This window comes from Oryza glaberrima, chromosome 1, assembly GCF_000147395.1.
Source record: "Oryza glaberrima chromosome 1, OglaRS2, whole genome shotgun sequence".
NCBI classification, from domain to species: Eukaryota; Viridiplantae; Streptophyta; class Magnoliopsida; order Poales; family Poaceae; genus Oryza; species Oryza glaberrima.
This window is the reverse complement of record NC_068326.1, coordinates 22,755,039-22,770,742: the sequence shown is the minus strand read 5'-3', so window position 1 is coordinate 22,770,742 and position 15,704 is coordinate 22,755,039. Positions and strand designations below refer to the sequence as shown.

The 15,704-nt window shown below is 44.4% G+C and overlaps 1 protein-coding gene across 1 annotated transcript; it reads right to left on the bottom strand.

Moving 5' to 3' along the window:
• Nucleotides 1-758: 758 nt before the first annotated feature.
• Nucleotides 759-5,120, bottom strand: LOC127756792 (kinesin-like protein KIN-13B). Its single transcript, XM_052282168.1, has 12 exons — nt 4,927-5,120; nt 4,634-4,813; nt 3,850-4,044; nt 3,631-3,738; nt 3,432-3,509; nt 3,256-3,337; nt 2,937-3,096; nt 2,541-2,843; nt 2,207-2,425; nt 1,663-2,122; nt 1,480-1,545; nt 759-1,388 (listed from the first exon to the last, which is right to left on the bottom strand). The coding sequence occupies exons 1-12, from the start codon at nt 5,017-5,019 to the stop codon at nt 1,209-1,211; spliced, it is 2,124 nt and encodes a 707-aa protein (XP_052138128.1). The 5' UTR covers nt 5,020-5,120; the 3' UTR covers nt 759-1,208.
• Between the last annotated feature and the right edge of the window lie 10,584 nt (nt 5,121-15,704).

The window sequence follows — 15,704 nt, the reverse complement described above, 5'->3', positions numbered from 1 at the left end:
AATTTTCCGCACTAATTATTTAGTCTCATTAGTTACATAAAATGCACATGCTGTGCACTCAATCAAAATTTTCAATAGTTTTTCAAGATTATATTCAAACCTAAATCATCAAGTGCATTAAAGACATTTGCCACCAAACCTAACAATGAAATGAAGGAAAATGTAACGGCAAGGGCATGGAAGGGATCAATTTAAAATTTTAGGTGTATATAAAGGATCAGATAAATTTAAGGGGTATAAAAAAGATTAAGTGAGTTTTACAGGATATACAGCGATTTTACACTTTCCGTTGATATTAGGCAGATCAACGTTGCCAGCAAATCACTCAGCTAGAGATAAGCACGTAATCCCGATCAATTTGAATCAGGTCCAACTGATATCACATTGGTAGTCCAAGGCCCAGCATAGCCCAAGGCCCATCCATCTCGGATCGTTAGTTGTGAATTCGGCCCACTGTATGATCACTTAACCAAGCCTGCAGTTTAGCTACTCCATGAGCTAACACTAACTCCATTCTTTTTTTAGAATATTTGGTCACCAATAAATACTCCGTATTCTCTAATAATTATATTTCCAATCATATATTTATTACACAACAAATTGAAAATACAACTACATGGAAACAATTCCGCATATCGAATGCTAATATTTTCGTTTGATTATATTGAGTTACGCCAGAGCACATAGCATAATACGTCACGTGGCCTACAGAAAGCGGAGGGCGTACAGATGGCCACAAGTTTTGATACAAAGCTATGTCAACCACAGAATCAGCTTCGTTTGGGTGCAAAATGGATTACCACAAAACTCTGAATTCACCATACATCAGACAAAAAAAAGTGTATTTTTTGAGCAACAAATAACAGGACAATCCTGTGACGACACGGTTTGCACGATATACACAAGGATGTAACAGAAGGACACAACTGGCGCAACTCGGGTACAAATAGCTTACGAAGTCGGCCGATCCCAAAGTGCAGTAAACTAGCCATCTAGTTCTGCGTTTGTCTTGCGTCTATGGGTTCTGAACTGCAGCTGTATTGGCCAGGCAAGGCCGCATCTCTACGGAGCATACCAGCAAACAGTGGCACAGCCAACTTTTCTGATTAGCCTCGTAGTGAAGACAAATAGGCAACTCCTCTGATCAAGGGCTCTGGTATACAGATATACTGCACGTTGTTCTCATCACAAATAGGTACTTCCTATGATCAAGGGCATTGGGCATATAGCAGCACATTATTCTCGTTTAAGCGCCTCTGGAACTGCGCAAGACGTGCCTGTAAGTCGACAATTCCGGCAGCTTTCTGAGAGAGTATACCGCTTAGTCTTGTGATGTAGTCGTCTAGTTGGTTGCCAGGTTGATCCGCTTCAACTAATAAATTCATCTCCTAATCAAGAGTTCAAGACAGTAATCTCAGTTGTTAAGGAAAAAAACGATAATAGAAACCACTTGACAATTTACCATTTCAGGGATCTAACCTCTTTGATCATGTCTAGGGTCTCTTCCACCTGCTTCCGATGAGCAGAAACCAAATCTTCCTCTTCCTGAAGCAATTATTCAGATTCAATATGTAATTCAGATAATCTCGTATCAAAAAAATGCTGCACAATCCTCACAAAATTGAAAAGAAACAAAATGTTGCAGAATAAACACCACCATACCTGGAGGAGTTCGTTCAGATGCTCATCTTCATCTGGTACAACCCTTCTAATAATTGGATAAGCAATGGAATTTCTCATATTATTGTCTGAAGTTATATCACGAGCCTTCCTAGTTGGTTGCCTTCCCTGCTGGTACACTGTATCAGGTACTTCAGCTATGCCCACTGGCACACTACCCTTTGTTCTTTGTTCCTTGAAATAACCACCATTTGACAGACTAAATTCGGTATCTTCTTTCACCTTTTGCATTCTATCCACAAATGTTGGTGCTTGGTGCTCTTTGACATACTGTTGCTTGGTCCAACCAAAGTTGCTCCTTTCAGTGATATCATTCATCACCTCGGCTGATGAGAAAGAGGGCACAGCTGAAGCCAATAGGGAAGGACTTGACTCCCTTAAAGGTGCAGCAGCCAAAGACAAATCTTTCTTGGTGTTGCTTCCTTTCGACAGACTCTTCACCCTGAAGACCAGGAGAAGCTGGTTATATTATATGTGGGCATAAGCAGAAAGTGCAACAGAAAGAAATGAGGATATAGACAATCACCTATCAGCATATCTCAATGTGTTCAGAGTATGTTCACAAGAACCAGAGCTGGGAGAAATGCATGATATCATGACAGTGCGTGAGTCCCCAATGAAGGAATCCCGCAAAACTTCAGTTAATTTGCTTCCTCGAAATGGAATGTGGGTCTGGTCATTATCTAGTGCTCTGATGCATTCCTTTAAAGCAAGCAAACTTTTATTGATCTCAGCTCCTTCAATTCTGCATCAAGTTTCATAATAGGCAGTTCAGTACAGCAGACCTCAACATAATAGGCAGTTTCATAATATTCATGGCATTCCTATAACAAGATAGAAGAAAAAAGTTGTGAGATAACCTTGTTTGTTTGTCGTTGTCCGTTGTATCAGCACCACGCTCACTGCCAGCAAGGTCAATAAACGACAACTTGCCAGCCAATCTGGGTGGTTTTGAGTCATTGCCATCAACACGCTTTTTAATAGCAAGCTGAAGAATGGCATGGGATCTTGATGACTCTTCATTTGCACCAGTAGTACCGGTACTTCTGGTGGCATTGCCTTTCTCAATCAACTCCTTTATGGTTTCAACATCAGACACCCGATACTCTTGTAAACCAACAATGCAAACTTTCTGTTTCCCATCCTCCCTCATGCAAAGTTTACTGCATGAAGTCAAAAATGTTTCGAACAAGAAGATGTAACAGGCTTCCTGAATATATACTGTCTATAAGCATAATTGATTGGGGGCTACTTACCTCCTTTCATTGAGAAGATCAAATAATTTCCCACCATATATTTCAAAGAAGCTCACGAATAACTGATAGCCTTGATTGCGATATGTATGATGCATCAATCTCAGAATGTCTTGGGAGGCCTTGAGAGGCAGTGGACGCATGGTGTAGGTCTTTCCACTACCTGAGTGGACAGAATGAGATTGAATATAGCGTTAAGGATTCTGTACACACACATGCACTATAGGCAACAAAATAGGTGCAACCCACCCTCACTGGTTGCATGCTAAGGGTGGTTGCAGCTCAGATGTTGCCCTGAGTCTACAGAAGATTAGACATATACCAGTTTGTCCATAAGCAAAACAGGTAGCTTTCGTACGATTAAAAATAGCAGGAACAACAGGTTCCACTGTTTCTCGATAAACCTGTGAATTAAATGAGTAAAGGCTGTTGAGAATGGATCTACAAAACTTAATGATATGAATTACTAAGCGTAGGTGGTTTATACTTTACACTCACCTCATCATTCGAAACGTCTTCATCTAGGACAGCATCAAACACAAATTCATGTTTCTCAACATATTCAGTGAGGTCAACCTGCACAAAAATACCCCAAGACATTGATAAATGAGTATAGACTGATAGTAGGGAGCAAAGAATATAAAGAACATTCGTCATAACAATGCAGATGAATGTAAATAGCTAGCTTGGAATGTACCTTGAGTTTGGTCTCATGAACAGTCAAGGAGTTCGACTGTTGTTCAATGTCTATGATATCTTCTTCTTTCTTTGATATCTCCTTCTTATTAAGTGGTCTTTTGCGGACCTGCATTCACATTTCACATCAAATCTATTAGAAGTTTGCAGGTTATCTTAAGCTCAGCTTTTCTATGAAGGAATATTTATCAAAGATTATGGACAAAACCAAGAAACATACCACCACTTTGATTTTCGCAACAGGAGCTGCCTTCTCTTTCTCAGGGAAGGCCTTGAGGAAATTACTTTCAGCAAAAACAGTGGATTTGCTCATCTGTTTATTTGGAGCGAAGGTTGGGTCTGAATCATCAAAGCCTCCATTGCCATAGCCAAATTTTTGGGCACCATCATACATGCCAATCCCTGGCACTTGAAACTGCATATGAATTTGAGCTCCAGTTAATAGAATGATTTCAGTATGGTAAAAGATTGGATAGTAGATAATCCTTGATCCTCACTGCAACAACACAAGGTTCGTGCAAACATTTAGGTTTAAAATGCACCATCAATCAACAAACCTAGTACACTGCATCATGTAAACTCAACAACGAAACTTAAACAAACCAACAATTGGACCATATAGTCAGTATTGATGCGGTGCCACATCTCAACAACCGTCCACGATTCCACCAAAGTATTATTTGTTTAACATCTTGACATTCCAATCCCCAAAAGAATTGCGCATCCAACCTAGCATTCCTAAAAGAAGACCAAAAGCACCAAAGCAGTGCACTTCTCCATTTCCTTTCCAAATTCCAACTCACTGATTAACTGAAAAGAAAAAAAAACACCCTTAAAAAAGCGACAGTTCTGACTGCCCAAGCGGCCATGCCATCGCATTGGGATTCAGAGCATCAGATCCACAACGTCGGCGTCAATTTGGAAACGCGGCGATTTAACCCCCAACCATGCGAGACAATCGAAACAGAAGGGTGGGCACTAACTAGAAATGCAGCTGGTCTTACATCGCTGATAAGCTCGGTGTCGAAGGCGTGGAGATCGAGCAGCCCGGGGCTGAGCTGCTGCCTCTGCCCCGGCGACTCCCCCGCCGCCGCAGCCGCCGCCTCCCCTCCCCGCAGCCGCGCCGGCGTCGTCGGCTCCACCGACACGAAGATCTCCCCATCCCCGCGCCGCACCCCACCGCGCTGCACACACACGCACACACAAACACAAACGAGACACACCCATTAGCTCATCCCGGTGATCCCGCACGGCCGCACCCCCACGCGTAGATCTCGAAGAACCCCGCACGCCGTACCTGGCCCCACTTGCCGGCGCCGCCCCCGGCATTGGCGGGGACGTCGAACATGAGCTGCTCCGAGGAGTATCGCCGGCGACCGCCCCCGTTCATCGTCGCCGGCGAGGCTGGGGCGGGGATTCAGGGGCTCCTTCCGAGGAGAGGGAGGAAGAGAGAGTGGAGGGGGGAGAGAGGGGGGCGACAAGGGGAGGCGTGGTGGTGGAGTAGAGTAAAGGCCACCCGTTTTTGCGGCTTCCACCCTGGGACTCGCGTGCCGTTGCGGAGACGCCCTCCGGTTTGAATTTTGGAGTGGAGTTCAAGGCAGCACGCAGCAAGCAGGGGTGCAGGTAGGAAGGGGGGAAAAAACTCGAAAAGTGGGGCGCGTTTTGAAGCGGAGGGGGACCTTTTTTCGTATGAGCTCTGCTCCCTTTGCTTTTTGGGGGGGTTTGTGTTAGGTGGACGCCGTCTAAAACCCGCGGAGGGGGTTAGTGCGGATTTCGTTTTCATCCTTTTCAGTCAGGATTTGTTGCCCTGTCCTTAAGCCGGTTTAAATAGAGAGTTAGGTCGATAGGGGCATTCGATTATCATTGTTTTTCTACTAAGTCATTGTCGAAATGATTTTTTATTTACTACTTATAGGCAAATGTGGGTTTTGTTTTTCATTTGCGATGAATAATTTGTACAAGTAAAGCTTGTAACCATGTTTCTTCGATAAGTTTAGTAGTAGGAGTATACGTTAAGGATAAATCTGTGAGAATGCGATCATAGAAAAAGTGCTAGAGTATATATTATAGTTAGAGATATATTAGGATATGCTTGATTTGTGTTGGACTCCTTCCATATTTGTAATTATTCCTTATCTCTACTCTATGTATCTCCTATATATATACTGGCTCATGAGCCCCAATAAAAATATGTCTAATATTCACTATATTCTTATCTCCCTATATTATTCAACATGATAATAGAGCGGACGAACTAGGGCCACCCTTCTCAGGCTTTTGCGTCGTCACACTCACACCCGGGAGTAAGGATCTCCCGGGGGCGGCCACCGTTTCATTCTAGTTGTCACCAAGACGCCAAGTCATTAGCCTAGGAGAAATCGATCTCCCCGGGTGTTTTTCTTCGTCGTCATGCTTCGACGCAGAGATCGATCTTGATCTCCTCGGCATGTCTCCTGCTTCATCGGAGTCTTCATCGTTGAATTCTAGTCTTCGTGTCGTCAAGTCAAGCACAGCAACAACTCCCTCCATGCCACCATCCTCGGTCTACCGCGCTCTTCCTGCTGACGGCTAGCCGTCGGTCTTGGCGTGCCCCATCCGAAGCACGCGACGGCTTCCCCACCTCTGTATGTTTGCCTCCTCACTGTGTGCTAGAGCCTCACTGTCTTCGGCCACCGAGTCCCACTACCACGCCGCTCCCGATCGCACCCCCTCTGCCTTCGTCGACCTCCTCTACCGCTGGCACCGCTCCGGGGTGACAACCACCTCTCCACCACCTTTCCACCACCCCACCGGTCTACCGTTGACAAGGACCACTCCTCCGCTGCCTCTATCTAACTACCCCATCCCAGGTCGGCGCCCCATGGGCCTTTACCACCGCCGACATCATGGAGCTCGTGGACGCTCGCTTGGTCGTCGCTCGTCATCGACCTTTGCTAGAGCAGCCTTGCCATTGATCTCCGGATGCTCGTCTCTAGCTTCTATCTATCTACACATGTGTGTTATATTGTATGGTAGTTAGAGTCATATTAAGATGAGATTGATTTGTGTTGACTCTTTCCATCTATAACTTTTTTCTTATCTCTACCCCCATGCTCCTATATATACTGGCCCTTGAGCCTCAATACAGTGTGTCTAATATTCGTAGTATTCTCTTATCCTTATACTATTCAACAAAAAGTTACATTCTCACTATGTCTTTAGCTCCACCAAGTCCAAAGCTCAACAATTTTATTTCATCAATTGTCTTGTTTACGAACTCCTGAACCTGAGTTCTTCATTCTTGTAGACTCGTCTATTGCACTCACTCCATATTTCCCATGTAAGAGCATCTCTAACAACATATCTAAATTTGACTCTCCAAACATCCATTTGGCTAGCTTGCCAAAAATTTGGATAGTTGAATTTGCCTTTCACTCCAACAGACTCTCTATTACAGTTCTCCAATCTGTCAGTGGGTCCCACATGTCAGCCTCCTTATTTATTTTTCACCCCTTCTTATCCTCTTCTTCTCTTTCTCTTCTTGTTATTCCTTTTTCTCCGCTATCTTGTCTTCTCCACAGTCGAATCCTGGCGGCGGCGGAGGATGCGGTGATGGCGGCGAGGAGGAGATGACAAGGTTCCGCCGCCGCTAGAGATGTGGGGGAGATAAAAGGAGACAAGAGAGCAGAGACAAGGAGGGTGTTGGTCGATATAGCGACAAAGGCGGCAGCCGGAGCTCAAGACAGCGGATCCGGCGGCGACACTCCTCCCTCGACGGATGGTGGCTGTGGCAGGGAGGGGCGAAGTGTAGCAGCAAGAGTAAGGAGGGCCGCCGCACAGGAGGAAGTCGCCTTCATGGCTGCCGCCACCAATCTAGAAGAACTCAATGGCACAATGGAAGAGGTCGACGGCGCGGAGGAGCTTGTGGCGCCGGAAAAAGGAAGGCGGTTGATGGCCAACGCCGAGAAGGAAAGGCAACGGTCGAGGGAGGCGAGTGGCCGGCACTGTGGAGAGTGAGCAGCGGTTGATGGCCGACGCTGGAGCACAAGAGATGAGGGGGACATTCGTGGGGAGGAGGAATAGCATGTGGGCCCATCGTTTGGTGAGGCATATTGGCTGGCAATTCAAGCCACATCGTTTTTTTTTTTGCTCGAATGGCTAAAAACTGGTTTGGAGAGGCTAATAGAGAGGTTGTTATAGCATCACCAACAGTTCACCAATAATCTATCCCCAGAAATTAATTTTTGGGTTTCCTAAGCTGAAAATAGGTGGTGAAAAAACCTCTTCCTCCAAAAGATAGCCTAAATTTAATCCCCAAAAACTAAAAGTGGGCCCTTCTGTTAAACTATCAACAGAAATTCTAGTTTTTTTTCCTTTCTCGTGCGTAGAAGGAGATCGCCCCAACGCGGGAAGGAGAGGAGAAACGCAGAAGGAGGGGAGAAACGCGCAAAAGGAGTGGATTGGGAGTCGTTCTCTCTCCCTCAAATACACGTCCCGAGAAAATTGGAGATGGGAACTCCAAAACATTCAGAGCTCTTTTGGGAATCTGTTAGACCAGTTTTTTTTAACCAAAATCTCAAAAAAATAGGATTGGGAATGGAATAGATAGACTGTTGGTGATGCTCTTAGAGATGTTATAACGGATGAGAACATGTTTGATTTCTCTTGAATTGTGTTTATCTTATACTTCCTCCGTTTCACAATGTAAGTCATTCTAGCATTTCGCACATTCATATTGATATCAATGAATATATATATATATATATATATATATATATATATATATATATATATATATATATATATATATATATATATATATATATATATATATATATATATATATATATATATGTGTGTCTAGATTCATTAGCATCAATATGAATATAAGAAATACTAGAATGACTTATATTGTGAAATAGAGGGAGTAAAAGCCATGCACCTTAAAAGCAAGTACCTTTAGTAATCCTAAAGCTAGAGCTAATTAGTGCAGTACTACCACGAAAATTATCATGCCAGATTTACTGCCCGCACGTACAGTCACGGTTCCCCCCGAAGAAATGAACATGAAGTGATACCGTGATAAGTGGCGCACGACTGCACGCTAAGTAAATACTTCCTCCGTTATAAAATGTTGCTATCTAGGATTTGATTTGACCCATTATGCCCAGATTCGTTGTTCTAGGATGGGTCAAATTCTATCCTAGGTAGCAACATTTTGGGACAGAGGAAATACTTCCTCAGTCCCGTAATATAAGGGATTTTGACTTTTTACTTGCACTGTTTGACCATTCGTCTTATTAAAAAATTTAGAATTATTATTTTTTTGACTTACTTTATTATCCAATGTACTTTAAGCATAACTTTTCATTTTTTATATTTGCACAAATTTTTTAAATAAGACAAGTGATCAAATAGTACAAAGTAAAATGTCAAAATCTCTTGTAGTATGGGACGAAGGGAGTATTTCATGCAGGAAAAGAGAAGTATCATCTCTGTCCTCAAAGTTTAAACAGCTGGCGTGATAAACCTTTCTCGCCAGGAAAATTTTCAAAAAGCACAAGGACTCGACGGCAAGAAACTCCCGCAAAATGAGCGAGGGCCACACAGGCCACTTCGGTTTTGAATAGCGCCCCCCTCGGGTAGGCGATCGCCTTTCACCGGCACGTGGCGGCCCTCCTCCGCGCCGGGCTCGGCCGGTGACGCGTCGAACGCGACCGAAAGCGGCCCGGCGCGGACGGCGCTCCCCCCGCAGGCCACCCGCCGGTCCTGCCCAGGCGCCGGACGTGGGGCCCACGACGCAGGACCCTCTCCCTGTCAAGCGGGCCCCACCCCGCACAGCGTCCCTGGCTGATTTAGACGTTTAATTAAAACACGAGTGTTTTGCGGGTTAGAGCAAGTTTAATAGTATAGACCACTGCTAGCTCTAAATTATCTATAGCCAATGTAATAGCTAATTCATATAATAGTTGTTTATTAATATCTGGTTTCACCTGTCATACATATATTACATTTTAGAGTCCGTGCTGCAGCTGGCTACATATCTGTAGCCTGCTGCTTTTCTTTCTCTTTTTTTTATCTTTTTAAAATATATTTATAGTTAGCTTATAACCTGCTATTGTACGTACTCTTAGTGGGCGGGATTATTTATTAGCAAGGACTACTAAACAAATCAACGCGGCTGATAGCGTTGCGGCCCATGTTTGTGGCGCTTTGCTCGCGAAAAGGTCAAAAATTGCTTGAACCCTAGCGCCGGAGCCATGCACCGCGGCTGTGGTGCGTGTCACAGACTCACAGGTGGGCCTGGTTTCCCGATTCAAACAATACCAAGGTAGGTCTGCAAAGCAGCTGTGCTCGAGTTTGAACGCAGCAAGCGAGACGGGTATATGGCGTACGTACACGAGAACGCTAATCGGCGACCAGTCGCGCGCAACCTCCCCCGCGCGACTGGACGCGTGTCGCGCGCGGAGAGGTGGCATGGCGGCGCGGTTTTTATTTTTTCCGAACGATTTTTCTTTCTTTTGTTTTCGGACGGTTTTCTTTCTTTTTGTTTTTTCTGTTTATTTTCTTTCTGTATCTTTGCCGTGCGGTTTTTTTTTTGTTACGCACGTTTGTTTTTTCTGTTTTATTTCTTTCCATATGTTTTTTAGTTTTTTCGGTTTTTTATATGTACATATACAAATTTTGTATATACGTATACAAACTTTATATGCATGTATACAAACGTATACACGTATACAAAGTTTGCATACACATATATAAAGTTTGTATATATGTATTTTTTAGGCTTTTTACATACGTATATCAATTTTGTATACACATATACAAAGTTTGTATACATATATATAAAATTTATATACACGTATTTTTTAAAGTTCTTTATTCATATGCACCCAAACTTTATATACATGTATATATACAAAGTTTATACGTATATATAGATAGTATATACACTTGCGTATACATATAATATTATAGACTAGAGGATATAATAGTATATATACTCTAGTATATACTACAGGGGGCAACTGATCGCGCGCCGCGCGCGACTGGTCGCTCATCAGCGCCCCCGGTACGTACACGCCTGGGTATCCCTAATCTCGACGCTTTCTTCGTTCTGCCTCAGTTTCAAGACGATACGCTAATATCTCTCCCCGACGTTTAATATTAGCGAGCCCCGAAAGCAAAGCATATAGATTAGTACCACCATGTTTGGGCAAGGGGACGCAGGAGGAGTACGTGAAAACACGAGAACACGTGACAGGAGAAGCAATTTAGCTAAAAATTTTGCAAGCAGCCACGCCGGGCGTGTATCCTGTATGAGCATGGGCATTGGCGCATTGCACGCATTCCAGAGCTCAAACCTGAGAGGGGCCGAAAACGTTCGGGATTTCCTCGTTTCAGGCCCATGCGGTAGTCTAGGTCTATGAAAATAAACTACGACGGGCCAAGGCCGACGAAAATATTGGGATTAAGTTCACTGGAGGTCCCTCAACTTAATAGCGAGATTTTTCAAGGTCCCTTAACCACAGAATCAGAAATGTGTACCCTTAAACTCACATAAACCGTGCACTCAAGGTTCTATAGCAGTATATATGTGTGGTTTCACTGACGTGGCATCATAATCAGCAAAAAAATAATAATAAAACAAGTGCGTGGGGTCCACATGTCATCCTTCTTCTCTTTTCTTCCCCAGCCTGGGAGAGAGTGGGAGGCAGCCTGACGCCGGCGGGAGAAGGGGTGGCCGACGCGGGAAAGGGAGGGGGAGGTGGTCGGTGCAGCTGGCGGGAGAGGGGAAGAGGTGGCCAGCCGCGCCGGCGGCGGGAGAGGGAGGAGAGACGGCCGTAGTTCCAGCTTGCGGAGAAGCGCACCCCGTGACCGCCCATGCTACCATGTTCTCGGAGCCGTCGGACGTGTCGTCGTCGGCTGGGTGCGGCGCCGAGTTCCCGCTCGTGTGCGGCTGCAACTCGGCGGCCACTGGCTCGCCGGCCTCCTCTTCCCCCTCTCCCGCCGCCGTAGTTGCCGCACCCATGCTTCCCCCGACCACGATGCCGCCACCTCCGCCACGGTGTCCTCCGAGGCCCCCGCGCCGCAGGAGCAGAGGAGGAAGGTAAGTCGTCGGACGCGTAGTCGGCGGCGGGGGGCCGGCGTCGAGCTCCCGTCCGCGTGCGGCTGCGACTCGGCGACAACCGGCTCGCCGACCTCCTTTTCCCCCCTCCCGCCGGCACAGCCGGCCATCGTGGTATCCTCCTCCTCCTCCGCGGTGGCGGCAGGGGGCGGCATCGAGCTCCCATCCATGTGCGGCTGTGACTCGGCGACAACCGGCTCGCTGGCCTCCTCTTCCCTCCTCCCGCCAGCACAGCCGGCTGCCGTGATCTCCTTCTCCTCTTCCGTGGCGGCGGCGGAGGCCTCCTCCGCTGTGGCAACCGCAGGTTGAGAAAAGAAGCAAGGAGAGAAGAGAGAAGAAAGAAAGAACGAAAAAAATAATAGATGTGGGGCTCACGTCATTTTCTCTTACTTACATGTGGGTCTCACATATTTTATTTTTATTTTTTTTTGACTAGGATATCACATCAGCGAAACTGGACATCTATACTTCTACGGAACTTAAATTACACGGCTTTATATAGTTAGGGGGTGAAAATTTCTGATATTGGGCATTATGGATGATAAAACCAACTCGGTGTAAAGTTGAGGACCGGTAGGTGAATTTATTCCAAAATATTGGCCTACCTGTTGTTTTCAAGGTTTCGACGAAACGGAGGCCCAGAAACGGCCCAGTGTACTGGCCCAGGACAAGCCGAAGACGGACGCACGCAGCAGGCACAAGTGCAGAACGGCGAAAGTTCACTAACCCGACCAAATGATAAGAGCTGCCGTTTTTTCATGGCAGCATCACAGGCCTGTTGATCCATGCATATACTGTACTACGCAGTAGTGCTCATCGAATAAAGACGGAGTTTTTAGGTTTGATCTATTGCCCGGTCTACGGAAGTGAAAAGAGTACTGGTACAAATACAAGTGGGTTTCTCTTTTATTGTTTTCTGGCATGATCGTGCATTCGTGCGTGCTCACACTGTCACACATCAGCTATATATTCTCCTCGAAAGGCAGGCATCGGCTATATTCTCGAATTATCAAATTCTAAGACCCACACTTGTTCTCTAAACTAACAATAAACACTACGCGGTCTTATGCTTATTAACTGCTAGTCCTAGTTGGTTGTTTTAGCCGAGATAATGAGATTTAGAGAGAGAGAGAGAGAGAGAGAGAGAGAGAGAGAGAGAGAGTAAAAGGTGTGGCGTGTACACGACCGATTCCTTTTCGCTTCGAGGGTAGGCAGCTAGCAGCACATGGCCGGCAAAACAGTTTTGCAGCAGGAGAGATTCATCCGTTCAATTCGCTGCACCCTCTCATTACCTTTCTGAAACTTTTTCTTAAGTCCAGATGATGACGGTAATGACGTGTGGATTCCCTGAAAAGAGGGAGGGGTACATGATGATGATGATGATGATGATGATGGGCAATAGGAATACGAGTTGCTATCTCACAAGCGAACTCGTCGCCGCGAGCAACGGCCGATCGAGCAGGGCAAGGCATGCGGAGGGAGTGGAGGAGAGGACCCTTGGCAAGCTCGATCGGGCGCTTCTTCCGCTCCAAAATCCACGAGGTTCAGGCCGTCCGGCAACAGGGATGGCTCCTCCGTTCGTTATTCCCCTCCTGCAAGGGCCGCATCTAATTGATCTGACCAACTTGCAAGGATAGTCATTAGTCATTGATTACTCGTTAGGTGCTCAGGTATCTGTATATATTTCGGCTTCGTTGCAAAGAGACAGCTGACAGCCGTCGGCTCAAGAGCCCACACTTTGAGTGGCGATATAAAGCAAATATTTCAGGGTGGGAATTGTCCTGATTCATGTGAGATTGCATTTCGTTTTGTTTATGTGAAAAACCTGAAATATACTTGTGAAATAGTACTTTAAATCTAATAGATTGTGCCCCCTTTTTTTTAAGATGCAGATTTTACCTAGGTTTCCGTTAGTATATATGTTTTTCAAACTGCTAAACGGTACACTTTTACAAAATCTTTTTATATAGAAGTTGATTTAAAATATAAAATATTTTTTTAAGTTTGTAACAATTAAAACTTAATTAATTATACGCTAATGTCTTCTCGTTTTATATGCGCTAACTTTGACATCTATCTCAGTGGTCTAATATTTATGTTGAGAAATTTCTTACATCCTCCCGAATTTTCACTCGATCCTTCCATTCCATGCCTATGAACTTTAGCTTATCCCCTACATATTTTTCATTTTGATTCCCTGTTGTGATAATTATATATCAAAACCTTTGTTTTTATGAAATTTAATCTTTGAAAAATATATAATGGGAATAGGTGGGGTGAAAGATTTACTGTCACCACTATCTTTTTTCAAAAAGTATAGATATTAGGTTAGAATATGCAATGCTGATCTAACCTATTAAGACGAATTTCTGTTCTATAATCTCAGGGGAGGGTGACTGGATTAGCAACCCTGAAACACTAGCCACCTTTGATGCTCTGTGCCTCTGGCTAAAGCGGGGCAGAGACTAGGTTGACCCTTTTTACTCATTAGTAACATGTATTAATGTTATAGGGTATGTTTGGTTCTCTACTTTGCTAAATCTTTGGTGCCAAAATTTAGTAAGGTTTAACACTACCAATTTTTTTGGTAGGGTAAAGTTATGATACATATATTTGGATTGTTACCAATGTGAAGCCAAAATTTGATGATATAGTGAAGAAAGTTTTAGAATAATGCTAAACTGTTCAAAGGCATTGCCAACAATTTGGTTTTGATACAAAACATTCACTAGTACTATCCAAACTACCAATGAATTGGTCCGACACATTTGGCATCAATCCGAAATAACCCATATTGCTTATTACGGAGTAGTGAACCTCCTTATTTTAATGCGTGATTTTTTAGATATGTTTGATAATTAATCTTATTTTTTTTTAAAAAATGCAATAGTCATTTATTTTATTGTGACTTAATTTATCGTTAAATAATTTTTAAACACGTCATAATTTTTTATATTTATATAATTTTTTTAAATAATATAAATGGTAAAATATTTATTAAAAAGTAATACCGTTATATATTAAAAACGGAGATAGTACTGGTCAATCTTTAGCTTTAGCTGCGCATTGCAAAATCCTAACAAACAAGCACGAGCAGAACGGCAGGACGACGTACCACTCCAACCTTATCTCTACTTTCTGCTGTTATAAAATTGAAAATGTTTTTACCAGTACTTTGATACATTGTCCGTGTATGAGTCAGTTTTTAAGTTTGTTCGCTTTTAGAAATACAAATATGTGTTTGAGTCGGTTTCTAAGTTCGTTCGCTTTTGAAAATACAGAAGGAATCATATAAGAAATATTTTTAAAAAACTCACGTGCTAACATGAGACGACCGGACTCCTAATTGTAGCTCATAATTTTCTAAAAAATATATATATCCAAACAAGTTCTCAGAGTAGATTTTATCTTAACTAAAACGTATAATAACAATAATAAAATTAAAATAACATTCTTCCGTGGCAATGCATGGGTATTTTTTTTATATTAGTAAAGGATGATGGCAGTGAAAGTACTTAAACACATTCACGTGTTGGCCATCAACGAGAAAAAAAAAAAGCACCCCAAATCACAAACCTAACCACTGTAGCACGTAGTGGCGACCGGCCGACCAGCCGGTAGCGGAGATAACGTCAAACCGCGCGCTCCGTGTCATCGCTCACCGAAACCTAAACACCCACGTCCTCTCTTATCCAAATCAATCGCACTCACCAAGCCCGCACCACCACGTACACGAGACATCGCTAGCATTGCACTCCCCGTGCGCCGCGCCCGCGCACGTATCGCTCCTGCAGCGATCGAAATCCCCCCCGTGAATCCGTGATCCGCAGCCACCACGCGCGCGGCGCCCGGCGCCCGGCAACGGCAAGCAGGTCAGCAGCAGGGGCCGCGCGCGCGGCCGGGTGCTGCGATCCTGTCGTGTCGTTTTCGCGGCCAAAAGCGGCGCACTCCACCGTCGCTTTGGCACG

What these genes read in the sequence shown, in the direction of transcription:
- LOC127756792 (XM_052282168.1), bottom strand. Translation starts at nt 5,019, where the DNA reads ATGAACGGGGGCGGTCGCCGGCGATACTCCTCGGAGCAGCTCATGTTC. An exon ending in AAGACGTTTCGAATGATGAG is followed by an intron (nt 3,338 to 3,431) that starts GTGAGTGTAAAG and finishes TTTAATTCACAG; the next exon opens with GTTTATCGAGAAACAGTGGA. An exon ending in ACATTGAGATATGCTGATAG is followed by an intron (nt 2,123 to 2,206) that starts GTGATTGTCTAT and finishes CCTGGTCTTCAG; the next exon opens with GGTGAAGAGTCTGTCGAAAG.